At 43.2% G+C, this 19,440-nt stretch overlaps 1 protein-coding gene across 1 annotated transcript in view; it reads left to right on the top strand.

The window, feature by feature from the left end:
* Positions 1 to 19,440, top strand: part of FRMPD3 (FERM and PDZ domain containing 3) — an 82,056-nt gene that overhangs the window by 47,482 nt on the left and 15,134 nt on the right. Inside the window, exon 14 of the mRNA XM_011970442.1 lies at positions 6,230 to 6,374. Coding sequence (XP_011825832.1) covers positions 6,230 to 6,374 — 145 coding nt within the window. The remainder of the gene's footprint in view (positions 1 to 6,229; positions 6,375 to 19,440) is intronic.

The raw sequence follows: 19,440 nt of genomic DNA, 5'->3' as shown, positions 1-19,440 counted from the left end.
AAGGAAGGAAGGAAGGAAGGAGGAGAGGAAAGGAAAGGAAGAAAGAGAGAAAGAGAGAGAAAGGAAGGGAAGGAAGGAAGGAAGGAAGGAGGGAGGGAGGGAGGGAGGGAGGGAAGAAAAGGAAAGAAAGGAAAGGAAAGAAAGAACTGGTTGTGAAATGTTTACCAGCACACAACTGCATAGGATACACTGAAGAAGGACTGTCTGAACATCCTTAACAGGGGACATGGAAGTTAGAAATCAGACTTGGCCCATTTCCCCCTAGATAGGCCACTCTGGTCTAGTAATATTCTGTAAGGGTCTGGTGAAATTAAGATGATCCATTCAAAGTAGTTCTCAGCCCTGACTGCACATTAGAATCATATGTAGAGATTTAAAAACCACTGGATGCCCAGACTCTTCCTCCCAGACCATTTAAAATCAGAACTCTGGGGGGTTGGGACCCAGGGGTATACAGGTCTTTACCACTTCCAGGTGATTCTAATTTGTATCTGGCCTGAGAACCACTACCTTAAGTGATATTCTGCCTTGCTGCCAAATTGGCTGGCTGTGCCCATTTAGCCTTTCCTAGGGCTGTGGAGGCAAGAACCAAATATACTGATCCCTTGGGTCTCTAGACCATCATCTTTTACCCTTCCCCTCCAGGCCCTTGGATTCCATCCTTTTCCTGTTTTCAGGGATGCTAGAGTGAGTGAAGGCTACCCCAGGGAAAATCCTTTTCCTAGTTGGCATCTCAGAGTGCTAAGTGCCTGATAGCTCCCAGGGCACCCTGGGAAGGAGATGTGGCTGGAGCATGTCAAATGAATCCCTGCTGTACCTTCTCCTGGCTGGCTCATGCCTCCAACTCCATTCTCCTTTCCTCATGCTACATTTGAAGATGTCCTGGGCATATTAATTAGTTTTCACTCAGCTTACTTGCTCTTAGTGGAGCAAACATGAGGTAGTATTCAAATATCTTTCTTCAAGAGATGGCAGCCCGGGACTGAGGCATACCTGGGCCATTACCATACCCCATTACCACAGAAGCACATAAGGTGGAAAAAGAAATCATCAAAGGAATGTCCCAAGGGATATCTTGTGGCCCAGCATGTCTCCTATTCTCATGTTTGAGCTTTATTTCTCTATTGCTGTCTGTAGGGACAAGCATTACATTACACGTCATGATCATTAAAATCCCATCTAAAATAAAAAATTGTTTTTGAAGGTTTCTAAGGAATCTATGCAACCTTTTTGTTTGCCTGCTTTTGATTTCATTTTTACCTGTTGGCAAAAATTTCATTTTTCTGTTGGCAAAAAGTGTGTCTGTGTTCCTTTTACTACGAGCTGCATTTGGCCCATGCTGGGGCCAAGTTGGCTGTCTGGGGATGCCAAGGAGAGGCTCCTGATGAGCTGTGCTGTGCTGAGCCAGCTGGGGATGTGCTTGGCCCTCTCTGTGCACAGGATTTTTCTTTCGTGCTGTTTTATTACTGGCACTGGGCTATATTGGGGGTAAGAGGGGAAACCGAAGTGGTCAATGAAGTCAATCAGCCATTCTCCCAGCCTCCAGTCAGTAATTCTGTCCATTAACCAGCCAACAAGCCAGCCAGGTAGCTCAGCAGTAAGAATGTGAGGCTGTTAGGCATTTTGTCTGTCCTGAGCTGGCTTGTCAACCAGGGCATGAGTGAGTCAGACTGCCCTGCAGCCGGCCAGCTCATTAGTCAGCCAGCCATTCAGCCTCTACTTTGGTCAAATGGTCTCACATTATATTTGTCAGCCAATGCTATTTTCTCAAAGCTGTCTCCAGTTTCTGAAACCAAATTAGTCACACACACACACATTCACACTTACCCACCCACGTAACACTCCAGGACATTCTACGTTTGGGTAGCTCTCTATACGTTTTCCTCAAAGTGCTTATCACACCTCGCAATCATATTTATTTGCATGGTTATTTGATTTGGGTTATGTCTTATTTCTTGCTCGATTGTAAGCTCCATGAGGGCAGGAACTAGGTTGGCTTGGTTCTGAAATGCATGGATGCATCTTTCACTTTGTCATGTTCTCCAGGAGGCATCGAGCCAGTTTATGGCAGCTTGTTGGGTGGACAAAGCAGGGCACAGGAGCATTTCAGCCAGAGGGAATAGCATAGGTTAAGGCATGAAGATGTGAAGGAACATGAGGAACTGTAAATACTTTGTAATTGCTGGAGTATAAGGTGAGCGACAGTGATGGGAGGGGAGCGCCAGTGGAGTTAATGCAGATATGGTTGGAGATGGAGGTTGGGTGCAGGTCCTGAAGGGCTTTGTATGCCATTGTAAGGCAGTTGGATTTTCTACAGGTAATGAGCTATTGAAGATTTTAAATGACAATGAGACTTGTGCTTTAGAAAGAGCCTTCAGACTTTGGGAGGCTGAGGCGGGTGGATCACTGAAAGTCAAGAGTTCGAGACTAGCCTGGCCAACATGGTGAAACCCCGTCTCTACTAAAATACAAAAATTAGTCAGGTGTGATGGCAGACACCTGTAATCCCAGCTACTTGGGAGGCTGAGACAGGAGAATTGCTTGAGCCCAGGAGGCAGAGGCTGCAGTGAGCCAAGATTCTGCCATTGCACTCTAGTGTGGGCATCAGAGTGAGACTCCGTCTCAAAAACAAAAACAAAAAGAAAGAGTCTTCAGGGTCATTCAGGGCCAAACATGGTGTCTCATGCCTGTAATCTCAGCACTTTGGGAGGCTGAGGTGGGAGGATCACTTGAGGCCAGGAGTTTGAGACCAGCCTGGTAAACATAGTAAGACCACGTTTCTTCTTCTTCTTCTACTACTACTACTACTACTACTACTACTAATAATAATAATAATAATAATAATAAAGTAGAAAAGAATCTTCAGGCAGCAATATGGAGGTAAAGTGGATTCAAGTGGGTAGAAACTAGAGGGAGGAAGGCCAGTCAGGAAGTTATTGGAGGTTCTTGGGTTAGTGTGTCCCAACCTTTTCCATATCATGAGAAATGTCACAATTCATATGACAAAACATACAAACAAATGAGGCATACATATATACCAGATGAGGCAGCTTGTGGCCAGAGGCAATAGGGCTGAGAATCCGAGAGGCTCAGTATCTCAGCACACGGGCCACCCACTCACACATACCTTGAGGGGTTTTGATCTGGCAGGAAGATGATAAGGTCCTGAAATGAAGCAGTGGCAGTAGGGATGGCTGTGATGTGCATACCCCTGAGGCAAGCCTAGTGAGTCTTGGGCCCTCGTGGTAATGGTGGTAGCCACCGTTTACACTCAAATCTCAGTATCTGTATATCCTTCTGCCATCAGTGGCAGGGTTACAGTGGCAGCAAGACAGCAAGAAGGGGTATCTGACTCCCTGCCCCCCAAGTTCATTTCCTTTCCATACTTTTTTGTCTTTATTTTGTTGTATGCAAGTTTGGCTATTCTGTTGTGACTGAGAAGCATTCATTAACTGGAGGTATGAATGTCCCCTCTACCCCTTCCTAATAATGACTAAAAAGTGATACCTATCTCTGGCCCCTTTCTCACTGGAAAAAAAAAAGCTGTTGCTCTTCAGGGTACAAACTGTTCCTTTTTCCTCCCAATGGTATTGCATGAACTCCATAGGAGCATCACTAACTTGTTGCCTTAAAGTTGGGGCAGAGTCCAAATGCCTTATTGTGGCATGCATTGTAATTGAATGTACAACAACTATGAAAGAATTCAAGTTAGTATTTGATCCAACACAAGACTGTGTAGTATAGACATAGGGCTATATGATTTCTGTGATAGGAAAAGAATTCAAGGGAGTAGACTGGGCATGTTGATTTTTGAATCGCCAGCATAGAGGTTAAAGCAGACACCCTGATGGAGAAGAATTGAGGGTTGCACACTGAGCCTAGGATATAGCTAGGGCGAGGAGGTTGCACATGAAGAGCCAGCCGAAGAGAGAGATGAAAATGGTCAGATTACAGAACCAGAACACAGCTCACAGAAACAGAAGCCAAGAGAAGAATTTCCAAAGAAGGTGATTGCTGTTAGCAAATGTAATAACTTGAGATGTGTGATGAATGAATACAATTGTTTCTAGCTGTAAAGAAGTTTTACTTCAGTGGGCGCTGTGGCTCATGCCTGTAAATCCCAGAACTTTGGGAGGCCAAGGAGGATCACTTGAGCCCAGGAGTTCAAGACCAACCTGGGCAACATAGTGAGACCCTGTCTCTATTTAAAAAAAAAAAAAAAAAGGCAAGAAAGAAGTTTCACTTCTAGATCAGGTGGCTAACTATGGCCCATGAGCCAAATCTGACTCATTGCCTGTTTCTGTAAATAAAGTTCTATTAAAACACAGTCATGCCTATTTATTTAATTTACAGATTATCTGTGGCTATTTCCACACTATGTACAATGGCTGAGTTGTTGTGACAGAGCCCGCATGGCCCACAGTGCCTAAAATATTTACTCTCTAGCCCTTTGTAGAAAATGTGTGTTGACCCCTGACCTATATGAACTACAAAATATTCAGCTCAGGCTCTGTGTTGGAATCCTGGGAAAAAGAAAACCACTGCAACTTTAGCTAACAGCTGAGCTGGTTTGGAATCAGAATTGTGCCCCAGGTAATGGTGATTTAGCCAAGGAAGGCTAATCTAGTTGGTGATCAAGTTCTATCAGGTCTTCATAATGTCCCTTCCTTTTCACTGGACCAGCCACCACTCTAGTGGAGGCCCTGACCACCTCTCTCCTAGACTGTTGCAGTAGCCTCCTCATTGGTCAGAGAGGGGCCTCATTTCTTCTGCCTAATTCTCATATTTCTTAATGCCTGGTCTGGGTGACCCACAGCCCCATGGCTCCCTCTTTAGCCAGTCTTCAGTGATCTTTATCCGGAAACCACTGCCCTGTTCCAAGGAGAATGTTCCCAAGGCTGACTTCAGTCTGGCTCAAACTTGATCAAGCCACAGTTAAAATTATAATACAGATACTAGGAGGTTTTCTTGAAATAGTGCTGATTTTCCTGAATAGCATTGCCTGGTCTCTGAAGCAGTTAACCAGTTAACCCCAGGACTATCTAACTGATTTAGAGTTAGGAACAGAAGTCAACAATGTATGCTAGTATTTCCCAAGGTGGGTTAACAACAACAACAACCTTGTTACCATGAGATGTTCTATAAAAATAGATCATTGTGGTCTAATAAATTCAGAAAACTTAGAATATTAAAGCTTTTCTTTTGAGTTTCCCAGTGCACAACGATATATTAAAGGGTCTTATGAATTCTCATAGTAAAACTATCTGCATAGTGTTATTTAACCCAATGTCACAAACATATTTGACCAAGGAGTTCTTTTAATAAGCACCAATTAACAACATCTCAAAGACACAGGGAAATAAAGGAAGAGGGATAGAGCATGATGCTTTTTTTTTTTTAGACAAAGTCTCACTCTGTCACCCAGGTTGGAGTGCAGTGGCACCATCTTGGCTCACTGCAACCTCCACCTCCCTGATTCAAACGGTTCTCCTGCCGCAGCCTCTGGAGTAGCTGGGATTACAGGCACGGGCTAATTTTTGTATTTTTAGTAGAGATGGGGTTTCACCACGTTGGCCAGGCTGGTCTCGAACCCCTGACCTCAGATGATCCTCCTGCCTCGGCATCCCAAAGTGCTGGGATTACAGGCATGAGACACCGCACCCGGCCGAGCATGATGCTCTGAGCAGAACAGCAGGCCGGAAAGACTTTGGCCCTAAAGGCAGAGTTACGACTTGATTCCACAGAGATTCCTTTATGTCCAGGGAGGTGTTCTGGGTGTTACGGGGGCATGTGAAGATGAGCAAGACATAACTGTTGCACCCAAGGGACTTAGAATCGAGGGGGGGTCTAGGCCATTCTGAAATCTAACCTAGATTCCCAACTTTACCCCCGCTCTCCCAGCTGGCCTGTACATCTGCTGAGCCCTGGCAAACACAAATACAGCTACATAGCAGTCACATGAGGTTATATAATTTTAGTCCTTTTCAGTAAAGGTAGTTCATTAAATGTATAAAGGTTGATTTAATTTTGATACTTGGGTAAGAGGTTATTACAAAGAAATTCTCAAATCAGAAGAAACTATTTGTCAAGCCCTGTGCCTCAATTTTTGGTTCAGAAAGTATAGTTCCTTTAATTATGCAAGTCATCTTTTCCTAGCTACCATGCCTCTGGAAATGCATCTGCCTCCCTCCTTCCCGTATCTTCATGTTTCTTCCCTTCTCTTCTGCAGCCTCTGGTGCTGTTGATGGAGTGGCCTGAAGCCACCAACTTTGCCTGCCTGATCGCGGGTTACTGCCGCCTCTTGCTGGATTCCAGGAAGATGGTCTTCTCCAGGCCTGCCAGCCAGCCACTTCCACCTCCAATGATCAAGGCAGGTAGGGCTCAACCTCGGTTGGTTTTTGCTGTGCCAGAGGCCCTTTGGACCCTGGAGACATGGAGGGAAGAGCTTCTCTGCCTTAGTGCTCACCCCGTGCCAACAGTGCCTGATTTGCCAGGAGCCAAAACTGTAGCACTGTATCCTAGCTGGCACAGCCCAATGGGAAAGACAGCTGGCCTTCACATGTACCTGTTCCCCAAAGGATACCTGTGACAACATTGTGATTGAGTCAACCAATGAATGTATTATTAAAATACCAAACATGATAAATAGAGCCAATTAAATGGTTGCATTGGATCTAAGGCAAAGCTTTAGTGGTGTGGAGATCTAGAGGAAATTTACAGGTGTGCTGGCTCAGTTGAAATGGAGGTGAAAATGAATATAAAGGTCTGATGAAAAGGAGGTGGCTCAAAGAACAGATACTTCACATATTAGACCTAAGGCTCATGTAGATGCAGTAAGTGCTTCTCCGCCCCAGCACCCAGAAATAATGAGTGAAGCTGAGACTTTGCCCTTCTCACATGCTGAATACTCTCAACCCACTTGCCCTTGCTGCTTGACTATTTCTTTCTTCAAGGCTGTGGTTTTCTGAGTAGTCAGATCACACTTTGGGAAGCCAAGACGGGCAGATCACTTGAGGTCAGGAGTTTGAGACCAGCTTGGCTAACAAGGTGAAACCCTGTCTCTACTAAAAAAAAAAAAAAATAGGCCAGGCATGGTGGCTCACACCAGTAATCCCAGCACTTTGGGAGGCTGAGGTGGGCGAATCACCTGAGGTCAGGAGTTTGAGACCAATCTGGCCAACATGGTGAAACCCCGTCTCTACTAAAAATACAAAAATTAGCTGGGTATGGTGGTGTGGACCTATAGTCCCAGCTGTTTGGGAGGCTGAGGCAGGAGAATCGCTTGAATCCAGGAGGCAGAGGTTGTAGTGAGCCGAGATCATGCCACTGCACTCCCATCTGGGTGACAGAGTGAGACTGTCTCAAAAAAAAAAAAAAGAAAAAAGAAAAAAAGCCAGGTGTGGTGGTGGGTCCCTGTAATCCCAGCTACTCGGGAGGCTGAGACAGGAGAATCGCTTGAACCCAGGAGGCAGAGGTTGCAGTGAGCCGAGATCCCGCCATTGTACTTCAGCCTGGGCGACAGAGCAAAACTCCCCCACAAAAACCAACAAACAAACAAGCAGTAGTCAGATCAGATCTCCATCGAGCTGTTTGAGAGCCGAAACACACTCCTGATGGATGGCCCAGACCTAGAAGGCTGTGGACACCCCTCACCCATACACATCTTCTCACCTCTTGTCTCTTCATCACAATCATCATGACATGCCTCATGACCTTGTCCACAGGAACTAAATGGCAATCCATCAAACACAGATTTGGGAAAGGATAGGTGGCCCTAAGACATATGAAGGAGATTCCACATAGAAAAGCAAAGGAGCTGACTTAGGATAGTAAGAAACCAGGGGGCTGAGTTGCTACAAGTCTCCAGGTGAACAACACTGAAGAGGCGGCCACACTAGCAAACCTACAGATGGCCGAATGATGGAAAGCCAGCATTAGCATTATCACTGTCACTTCTGGTCTTCCTCTCTCTAATCACATCCAAGTAAACTATACCTCCTACTGAGTAGGCTAGAGAGGGAGAAAAGGAAAAGGGAAGATAAAGTGAAGAACCTGGAACCCAGCCAAAGACCAAATGTGACAGTGAAGATTATTCGGAAGGAATGCACTTTCAGAAGGCACTGGAGATGGCTCTGTAGTCCCACGCTACCTAACAGTTTTTTGGCATCCCATCAGTACCCTAGCCAATGCTGACCCCAAGTATTCCTCTTGCTGTGGGGATAGTGGCACCAAGTAGAGGGATATGTGCTTCGTATGTTCCCGCAGCCTCACTGAACACATTCCAACATTCCATGTTGCTTTTCCAAAGGCAAATCTGTTTTCTTACATTCTCTATGGGCTAGGCATGGCTTTAAAACACCCCACCCCCAACCACTTTCCTAACTTCTGAGAACCGCCTTGGGCCTGCAGAATGATGGGGGCTCAGGTTGCCTCCAGCACAGGGCCTCTGTGTCCATGCAGGAACCAGATGGAGCACTGTGATGTGTCTGTTTTTGCGGTACTTCTCCCTTTTGGGTAGAAATAATCAGCTCAGGGGCAGAGACCTACAAAAAGTTCTGCTCTTCCTTCCCCATCTCTTCTGGCCAGAAACATGAGAACTTGAACTAGGCATCATATCACGAGGTACATGGTTTAAATCTTGGACCCCGTTTCTTAGTTTTTTGAACTGTTAGGTGCTCTTGGTGGGTGGAGTGGGGTGGAGTGATCCTCACGGCTCTACTTGAGTTCGCTGAGCTGCCACTGCCCCAGCAAATTTCTAGGACTTGGTGTGCACATTTTGTCTTACTACGTCTAAGAAGGGAAGGGCACAACTGAGCAGACCTCAGCTCAGGTTACAGTGAAGGATTATCAGTTCCTGATATTGTAGACTTTTAGGACCAAGGTCCAAAATTGAAATCAGTTTCCTACACCAGGCCCTACTTTCATCCCAGAACAGAAGCCCCAATGCCAACTGTTGTTCCTTAACAAAGGCCAACAGGGAATAGGTATCCTCCCAACCTTATCTGGACTTTTCCCCCAGGGTCCAAAGCCACAGCCCACTTAGGTCCCGGTTTTTCAGGAAAGGGAGGAAGAGGTCTGGCCAGCTCTATTCTTGTCCCACATCAGCTGCTGGCTGTCAGCCAAGTCCAACTCAGGGCCCAGCCTATTGGGCCTAAAGGATGAAGTTAGACCAGCAACTGGGAAAGTGAAAACATCATCTTCCTTCAAGTCTCAGAAAAAAAGGAGAATGGGGACATGGTAGGGAAGGGACTCCCTCTTGGGCTTTATCAGTAGCTTCACCAAAGGTACTATACTTATTCACTTAACAAATCAAGCACTCATCATGTGCCAGGTGCAGAAGATGCAGGCATGAATAACAGACATGGTCCTTATGGTCCTTGCCCTCACATAGCTTGCAATCTAGTAGAGGGGAAATACTGACAGATGATTAAAAGGATAAGGTCAATAACTTAAGTACCTTTGCTTTTATATATGAGAGATTCAACAGATACAACAGAGCAGTGCCTGGGTTTGAGGGCCCAGAAAGGCTCTGAGCTTAGAGAAAGGTCTAGAAAAATGCCAGTTTTCTATCTCTAATGAGGTGGTGGGCAATCCAAAGGCAGCTACCATCTTTCTGCAGCCCTGAGCTCTCTGTATCCTGGGGGAATCCAGGAGAAAAAGGCTTTGAGGGCCCCTGTTAGGTCCTCAGTTGGAGGAACTCACTCTACATTTTCTACCATGGTTAGAAAACAGTTTGGTCGGGTGAATTGAACATTTTGGTTAATGGTTACTATATATCCCTCGAGTGCCTTACCAATTTTCATGTAGTTAAAACCCAGCAACATGTACAGAGTACTAAAGTAAGACTGAACATAGTAGACTTTTTTTGGATGATTCAGAAAGAGCATGAGGTTCTTGCAAGGCCTCTAGGTCGTCATTATGACCAGTGATTATTGGACTATAGAATAGAGCAGGGCCAAGTACTAGAATGCTAGGTGAGTCAATGTCACACAGACCGTATGTTTATATATATATATATATATCTGCATATATTTTCTTTTTTTATTATACTTTAAGTTCTAGGGTACATGTGCACAATGTGCAGGTTTGTTACATATGCGTACATGTGCCATGTTGGTGTGCTGTACCCATTAACTCATCATTTACATTAGGTATATCTCCTAATGCTATCCCTCCCCCCTCCCCCCATCCCATGACAGGCCCCAATGTGTGATGCTCCCCTTCCTGTACCCAAGTGTTCTCATTGTTCAATTCCCACCTATGAGTGAGAACATGTGGTGTTTGGTTTTCTGTTCTTGTGATAGTTGGCTGAGACTGATGGTTTCCAGCTGCATCCATGTCCCTACAAAGGACATGAACTCATCCTTTTTTATGGCTGCATAGTATTCCAAGCTGCATATATTTTCAAACACAACTCCAGTTGAATCACCGTCCTGTTCTTTGCAAGCATTTTTTTTCTAGTGAGTCTTCTGAGTGACTGAGTACAGAGGGATAGACTAGGGCAATCCCCTTGGGGAAAGCTGATGAGCAATTTACACCATATTTGCAGTCTGGGAGGCATACTGTCCTGAACCATCAGCCAGCTGCACCTGGCATTACTGGCACTTCTAATCTTCTGCCAGGAGGAGATTTGGGATTCTCCAGGCGCATTTTGTCTTCTGATCTGGAAGTCATAGTACCAAGTGGTGGACAGGGCATTACCTGGCCTTGACAGTCTATGCTTACAGATGTTTCCATCTTGCAGGGAGGGAAGCCACCCTTAGAATCCAGCCTCTGTTTGAGAGGGGTCACTATCCGCCACCCTTAGAATCCAGCCTCTGCTTGAGAGGGGTCACTATCCGCTTATTGGGCATGCCACTTGGAGCCACCTTTGATGGCAGCTTATTGCCAGGCTGGCTATCCTGATTGCTCAGCTGTCTCATAGGTAGTTAGCACCTGGTATATCCCCAGGACCTGTGGACAAAGTCTTGATGTAGAGAGACATCATGAACTTATAGTTCATACTCCTGGCTGATTGCTCCTCTGGAGCACTTATTCCCTAAGTCTCAGAGGCCTGGATGAAGGGTAATTACATAATATTCCCCCAACTGACCCAGAGTTCCTGAGATACAGTAAAGCCCAAAAAGGCCTGAACCAACCCCACTCATTGATTCTATGTTTAAAGCAGCAACATGGTCTATGGAAAATTGCAAGAGCTTGAGATCTGCAGTCACAGAGACTTGGGTTCCAGTCCCTGTTTTGCCATATCTTAGCTATGCGATCATAACTAAATGCCAGAAACTTCGTCTCAGTTTCCTCATATGTAAAATGAGGATAATACTATTACCTGCTTCATGAGGAATTTGACAGGATTGTGTGCGATAAACCACATAAAGTCCCTTCACAATACAGAGTACCCTTTTTTGCTTTGTTTGTTCGTTTGTCTGTTTGTTTGTTTGTTGAGACAGAGTCTTGCTCTTGTTGCCCAGGCTGGAGTGCAGTGGCATGATCTTGGCTCCTTGCAACCTCCGCCTCCTGGGTTCAAGCTATTCTCCTGCCTCAGCCTCCTGAATAGCTGGGATTACAGGCGGCCGCCACCACACCCAGCTAATTTTTTGATATTTTTAGTAGAGACGGGGTTTCACCATGTTGACCAGGCTGGTCTCAAACTCCTGACCTCAGGTGATCCACCGCCTCAGCCTCCCAAAGTGCTGGGATTACAGGCGTGAGCCACCACCCCCAGCCTTTTGCTCTTTTTTTTTAAAGATTGAGAGTTCATCATGTGCCCAGAGCTGTGCTTTAAAAAAATTAACAGCTTTGTTTAGATATAATTTTAAAGCCATAAAATTCACCCATTTGAAGCGCACAATACAATTTTTTTTAATATACTTAATATATTCACAGGGTTATACAGCCATTATCACAATCTAATTTTAGAACATTTTTTGCCCCTCCCAAAACAAAATCTGTACCTATTAGGGGTTGCTCCCTATTTCCCTCCTAATCACCACCTAGCCCTAAGCAACCATTGGTCTACTTGCCATCTATAGGTTTGCCTATGCTGGACATTTTGTGTAAATGGAATAATAAAATATATGGTCTTTTGCCACTTGCTTTTTTTACCTAGCATGTTTTCGTGGGTCATTCATGTTCGGCATGCACCAGTACTTCATTCCTCTTTATTGATGAATTACATTCTATTGTATGGATATACTACATTTCTTTATCCATTCATCAGTTGATAGACATTTGTTTTTTTCCCACCTTTTGACTATTATGAATAATATTGTTATAAACATTCATGTTTATATGGGGACCGTTTTTATGGGGACATATGTTTTCCTTTCTCTCCAGTATATACCTAGGAGTGGAATTACTGGTCAAATGGTAACTCCATGTTTAACTTTTAGAGGAACTGCCCAATTGTTTTTTAAAGTGACTATACCATTTTACACTCCCATCAGCAATATTGGAGGGTTAAATTTTAACCATATATTCGTCAACACTTGTTATTGTCCATCTTTTTTTTTTGTTTTTTTCGGAGACAGAATCTCACTCCATCACCCAGAATGGAGTGAATGTGCACCATCTCAGCTCACTGTGACCTCTGCCTCCTGGGTTCAAGCAATTCTCCTTCCTCAGCCTTCTGAGTAGCTGGGACTACAGGCATGTGCCACCACAGCTGGCTAATTTTTTGTATTTTTAGTAGAGATGGAGTTTTGCCATGTTGGCCAGGCTGGCTTTGAACTGCTGACCTCAAGTGACCCACCCGCCTTGATCTCCCAAAGTGCTGGGATTATAGGCATGAGCCACCGCATCTGGCCATCTTTTTATTTATTAATATGTCTGTCATATTGTGTGTGAAGTGGTAGCTCATTATGCTTATGATTTACAGTTTCCTGATGGCTAATGATGTTGAACATCTTTTCATGGGCTTATTGGCCACTTGTATATCTTCTTTGGTGAAATATCTAATCAAATCATCTGTCCATTTTTAAATTGAACTATTTCACCATAAATGTGAGGGGTTATTTGCGAACTCTCAATTCTACTGCCTTGATCTATACATCTATCCTTACGCCACCACTTTACGGTCTTGATTACTATGGCTTTGTAGTGAATTTCAAAATCAGAAAGTGTGAGTCATCCTACTTTGTACTTCTTTTTCAAGACTGTTTTGGTTATTCTGGGTCTCTTGTGACTCTATATTAATTCATGAATTAGCTGTCAATTTTGATAAAGTCAGCTGGGATTTTAGTAGAGACTATGTTGAATCTATAGATCAATTTGGAAAGTACTATCATTATGACAATATTGAGTCTTCCAATCCATGAGCAGAGAATATATTCCAATTATTTAAATCTCTTTTAATTTCCTTCATCAATGTTGTATAGTTTTCAGTGTACAAATTTTACACCTCTTGTTTTTTTTATTTTTCTCTTTTTTTTTTCTTTTTCTTTTTCTTTTTTTTCTTTTTACTTTAAGTTCTGGGATACATGTGCAGAACGTGCAGGTTTGCTACATAGGTATACATGTGCTATGGTGGTTTGCTGCTCCTATTCACCCGTCCTCTAAGTTCCCTCCCCTCATCCCCCACCCCCAACAGGCCCTGGTGTGTGTTGTTACCCTCCCTGTGTCCTATGTTCTCATTGTTCAACTCCCGTTTATGAGTAAGAACATGTGATGTTTGGTTTTCTGTTCCTCTGTTAGTTTGCTAAAGATGATGGCTTCCAGCTTCGTCCATGTCCCTGCAAAGGACATGATCTCATTTCTTTTTATGGATGCATAGTATTCCATGGTGTATATGTACCACATTTTCATTATCCAGTTTATCATTGATGGGCATTTGGGTTGGTTCTATGACTTTGCTATTGTAAATAGTGCTGCAATAAACATACGTGTGCATGTGACTGTATAGTAGAATGATTTATATTCCTTTGGGTATATGCCCAGTAACGGGATTGCTGAGTCAAATAGTATTTCTGGTTCTAGATCCTTGAGGAATCACCGTACTGCCTTCCACAATGTTTGAACTAATTTACATTTCCACCAACAGTGTAAAAATGTTCCTATTTCTCCACAGCCTCACTAGCATCTATTGTTTCCTGACTTTTTGATAATCGCCATTCTGACTGGCATGAGATGGTATCTTATTGTGGCTTTGATTTGCATTTTTCTAATGATCAATGATGCTGAGCATTCTTTTTCTTTTCTTTCTTTTTTTTTTTTTTTTTTTTTTGAGACAGAGTCTCACTCTGCTGCCCAGGCTGGAGCACAGTGGTATGATCTCGGCTCACTGCAACCTCCACCTCCTGAGTTCAAGCAATTCTCCTGCCTCAGCCTCCCGAGTAGCTGGAACTACAGGCGCCTGCCACCATGCCTGGCTAAGTTTTGTATTTTTAGTAGAGATGGGGTTTCACCATGTTGGCCAGGCTGGTCTCGAACTCCTGACCTCAGGTGATCCACCTGCTTTGGCCTCCCAAAGTGCTGGGATTACAGATATGAGCCACCGTGGCTGGCCCTGTTTTTTGTTTTTTTGATTGTTGAGCATTTTTTTCATTTGTTGGCTGCGTAAATGTCTTATTTTGAGAAGTGTTTGTTCGTATTTTTTGCCCACTTTTTTATGGGATTTTTTTTTTCTTGTAAATTTCTTTAAGTTCCTTGTAAATTCTGGATATTAGACCTTTATCAGATGGATAGATTGCAAAAATTTTCTCTCATTCTGTAGGTTGCCTGTTCACTCTGATGATAGTTTCTTTTGCTGTGCAGAGGCTCTTTATTTAATTACATCCCATTTGTCGATTGTGGCTTTTGTCATAATTGCTTTTGGCATTTTTGTCATGAAGTCTTTGCCCATGCCTGTGTCCTGAATGGTATTGCCTAGGTTTTCTTCCACAGTTTTTATAATTTGGGGTTTTACATTTAAGTATTTAATCCATCTTGAGTTAATTTTTGTATAAGGTGTAAGGAAGGGGTCCAGTTTCAGTTTTCTGCATATGGCTAGCCAGTTTTCCCAGCACCATGTATTGAATAGGAGATCCTTTCCCCATTGCTTGTTTTTATCAGGTTCAATGAAGATAAGATGGTTGTAGATGTGTGGTGTTATTTCTGAAGTCTCTGTTCTGTTCCACTGGTCTATATGTCTGTTTTGGTACCAGTACCATGCTGTTTTGGTTACTTGTAGTATAGTTTGAGGTCAGGTAGCATGATGCCTCCAGCTTTGTTCTTTTTGCTTAGGATTGTCTTGGTTATACAGGGTCTTTGATGATTCCATATGAAATTTAAAGTAGCTTTTTCTAATTCGGTGAGGAACGTCAATGGTAGTTTGATGGGAATAGCATTGAATCTATAAATTAGTTTGAGCAGTATGGCCATTTTCACAATATTGATTCTTCCTGTCCATGAGGATGGAATGTTTTTGCATTTGCTTGTATCCTCTCTTATTCCCTTGAGCAGTGGTTTGTAGTTCTCCTTGACAGGGCCCTTCACATTCCTTGTTAGCTGTATTCCTAGGTATTTTATTCTCTTAGTAGTGATTGTGAATGGGAGTTCATTCACGATTTGGCTCTCTGCTTGTCTATTGTTGGTGTAAAGTAATGCTTGTGATTTTTGCACATTGATTTTGTATCCTGAGACTTTGCTGAAGTTGTTTATCAGTTTAAGGAGTTTTGGGGCTGAGATGATGGGGTTTTCTAAATATAAAATTATGTCATCTGCAAACAGGGACAATTTGACTTCCTCTCTTCCTATTTGAATACCTCTATTTCTTTCTCTTGCCTGATTGCCCTGGCCAGAACTTCCAATACTATGTTGAATAGGAGTGGTGAGAGAGGGCATCCTTGTCTTGTACTGGTTTTCAAAGGGAATGCTTCCACCTTTTGCCCATTCAATATGATATTGGCTGTGACTTTGTCATAAATAGCTCTTATTATTTTCAGATATGTTCCATCAATAACTAGTTTGTTGAGATTTTTTAACATGAAGGGATGTTGAATTTTATCGAAGGCCTTTTCTGCATCAGTTAAGATAATCATGTGTTTTTTTTTTCTTTGGTTCTGTTTATGTGATGGATTACATTTATTGATTTGCATGTGTTGAACCAGCCTTGCATCCCAGAGATGAAGCCAACTTGATTGTGGTGGATTACTTTTTCGATGTGCTGCTGGATTCGGTTTGCCAGTATTTTATTGAGGATTTTTTCATTGAAGTTCATCTGGGATATTGGCCTGAAGTTTTGTTTTTTTGTTGTGTCTCTTCCTGAGTTGAGTATCAGGATGATGCTGGTTTCATAAAATGAGTTAGGGAGGAGTCCTTCCTTTTCAGTTTTTTGGAATAGTTTCAGAAGGAATGGTACCAGCTCCTCTTTGTACCTCTGGTAGAATTTGGCTGTGAATCCATGTGGTCCTGGGCTTTTTTTTTTTTTTTTGGTTGGTAGGCTATTAATTACTGCCTCAATTTCATAACTTGTTATTGGTCTATTCAGGGATTCAACTTCTTCCTGGTTTAGTCTTGGGAGGGTGTATGTGTCCAGGAATTTATCTATTTCTTCTAGATTTTCTAATTTATTTGCAGAGAGGTGTTTATAGTATTCTCCGATGGTAGTCTGTATTTCTGTGGGGTCAGTAGTGATATCCACTGTGTCATTTGTTATTGTGTCCTTTTGATTCTTCTCTGTTTTCTTCTTTATTAGTCTCGCTAGCGGTCTATTTTGTTAATTTTTTCAAACAACCACATCCTGGATTCATTGATTTTTTTTTTTTTGGAGTGTTTTTCGTGTTTCTATATCCTTCAATTCTGCTCTGATCTTAGTTATTTCTTGTCCTCTTCTAGCCTTTGGATTAGTTTGCTCTTGCCTCTTTAGCTCTTTTAATTTTAATGTCATCATGATGCTATCTGGTTATGTTGGACATTAGGTGATGCAGTTTCTTCATAATGTCATTGGTCTTTATATTTTGGTATGTTTCTACAGTGGCTGGTACCGGTTTTTCCTTTCCATATTTAGTGCTTCTTTCAGGAGCTCTTGTAAGGCAGGCCTGTTGGTGACAAAATCCCTCAGCGTTTGCTTGTCTGGAAAGTATCTTATTTCACCTTCACTTATGAAGCTTAGTTTGTCTGGTTATGAAATTCTGGGCTGAAAATTCTTTTCTTTAAAAATGTTGAATATTGGCCCTCAATATTTTTTTTAGACATGGTCTCATTCCATCGCCCAGGCTGAAGTGCAGTGGCTCAGTCTTGGCTCACTGCTACCTCTGCCTCCAGGGTTCAAGCGATTCTCCTGCCACAACCTCCAGAGTAGTTGGGAGTACAGGCACATGCCACCACACTCGGCTAGTTTTTGTATTTTTAGTAGAGAGAGGGTTTCACCGTGTTGGCCAGGCTGATCTTGAATCCCTGGCCTCAAGTGATCCACCCACTTGGCCTCCCAAAGTGCTGGGATTACAGGCATGAGCCACCTCGCCCAGGCTGGCCCCCAGTCTCTTCTGGCTTTTAGAGTTTCTGCTAAGAGGTCTGCTGTTAGTCTGATTGGCTTTCCTTTGTAAGTGACCTGGCCTGCCTTTCTGGCTGCCCTTAATATTTTTTCCTTCATTTCGACTTTGGAGAATCGGTGAATCTGATGGTTATGTGTCTTGTGGTTGATCTTCTTCTTCTTCTTTTTTTTTTTTTCTCTCTTTTTGAGATGGAGTTTTGCTCTTGTTGCCCAGGCTGGAGTGCAATGGTGCAATGTCAGCTCACCACAACCTCCGCCTCCCAGGTTCAAGCGTTTCTCCTGCCTCAGCCTCCTGAGTAGCTGAGATTACAAGCATGCACCACTACACCAGGCTAATTTTGTATTTTTAGTAGAGACGGAGTTTCTCCGTGTTGGTTCAGTAGGTCTCAAACTCCTGACCATAGGTGATCTGCCTGCCTCAGCCTCCTAAAGTGCTGAGATTACAGGCATGAGCCACTGCACCCAGCCTTGAAGTTGATCTTCTCGTGGAGTATCTTAGTGGTGTTCTGTGTATTTCCTGAATTTACATGTTGGTCTGTCTTGCTATGTTGGGGAAGTTCTCCTGGATAATATCCGAAAGTGTGTTTTTCAGCTTGTTTCCATTCTCCCTGTCTCCTTCCAGTACTCCAATCAATCGTAGGTTTGGTCTTTTTACAGAGTCCCATATTTCTTGGAGGCTTTGTTCATTCCTTTTCATTCTTTTTTCTCCAGTCTTGTCTCCATACCTTATTTCAGTAAGGTGGTCTTCAAACTCTAATACCCTCTCTTCCGCTTGGTTGATTCAGCTATTGATACTTGTGTATGCTTCATGAAGTTCTTGTGCTGTGCTTTTCAGCTCCCTCAGGTCATTTATGTCCCTCTTTAAACTGATTCTAGTTAGCAGCTCCTCTAACCTTTTATCAAGGTTCTTAGCTTCTTTGCATTGGGTTAGAACATCCTTCTTTAGCTCAGCATAGTTTTGTACTACCTATCTTCCGAAGCCTACTTCTGTCAATTCGTTCTTATCATCCTCTATCCAGTTCTGTGCCTTTGCTGGAGAGACGTTGCGATTATTTGGAGAAGAGGCACCCTGGCCGTTTGAGTTTTCAGCGTTTTTTTCATTGATTTTTTCTTCTTTTCATGAGTTTGTGTAGTTTCAATCTTTGAAACCTCAAAGACCCTTGGATGGGGTTTTTGTGGGAGCTTTTGTTGTTGATGATGCTGTTGTTGCTTTCTGTTTGTTTTTCTTTCAATGGTCAGGTCCCTCTTCTGTAGGGCTGCTGCTATTTGCTAGGGGTTCACGTCAGGCCCTATTCATCCGGTTCACTCCTGCTCCTGGAGATGTTGCTCAACAAGGCACCTCCCTCGGCTGGGGGATGGGGGCTCCCTTGCCTTGTGTGGCTCTCAGGTAAGCCACCTCACCACATTGTTCTTCCTTCCTCTCCATGGATCATGCCAACCTCCTAGTCAGTTCTGATGAGAGAACCTGGATATGTTGGTTGCCAGTAAAGGATTCATATGCTTATTATGGTTCTTTTCTATGGGAAACTTGATCGCCGCTGTTTCTAGTCAGCCATCTTGACCCCACCCTGTCCTCCTTTTTAAATTTATAACTAGTTAAATAATAAAAGACAAAGTCAAATTTTAAAAAGACAAATTATTAAGTAAAATAAGGTTTAAATAATAAAAAATAAGTATATTCATAACTATTTGTTCTTTTTTATGTTATTGTAAATAGAAGGGCTTCCTGATTTTATTTTCACGTTGTTCATTGCTAGCTGGGCACGGTGGCTCACGCCTGTAATTCCAGCACTTTGGGAGGCCAAGGCAGGCGGATCACTTGAGGTCAGGAGTTCAAGACTTGCCTGGCCAACATGGTGAAACCCTGTCTCTACTAAAAATACAAAAAATTAGCTGGGTATGGTGGTGCATGCCTGTAGTCCCAGCTACTCAGGAGGCTGAGGCAGGGGACTCTCTTGAACCCAGGAGGGGGA

Source organism: Mandrillus leucophaeus, unplaced genomic scaffold (assembly GCF_000951045.1).
Source record: "Mandrillus leucophaeus isolate KB7577 unplaced genomic scaffold, Mleu.le_1.0 Scaffold949, whole genome shotgun sequence".
Taxonomy (NCBI): domain Eukaryota; kingdom Metazoa; phylum Chordata; class Mammalia; order Primates; family Cercopithecidae; genus Mandrillus; species Mandrillus leucophaeus.
Note: the sequence above shows the minus strand (reverse complement) of the source record. Positions and strands in the feature narration are given on the sequence as shown.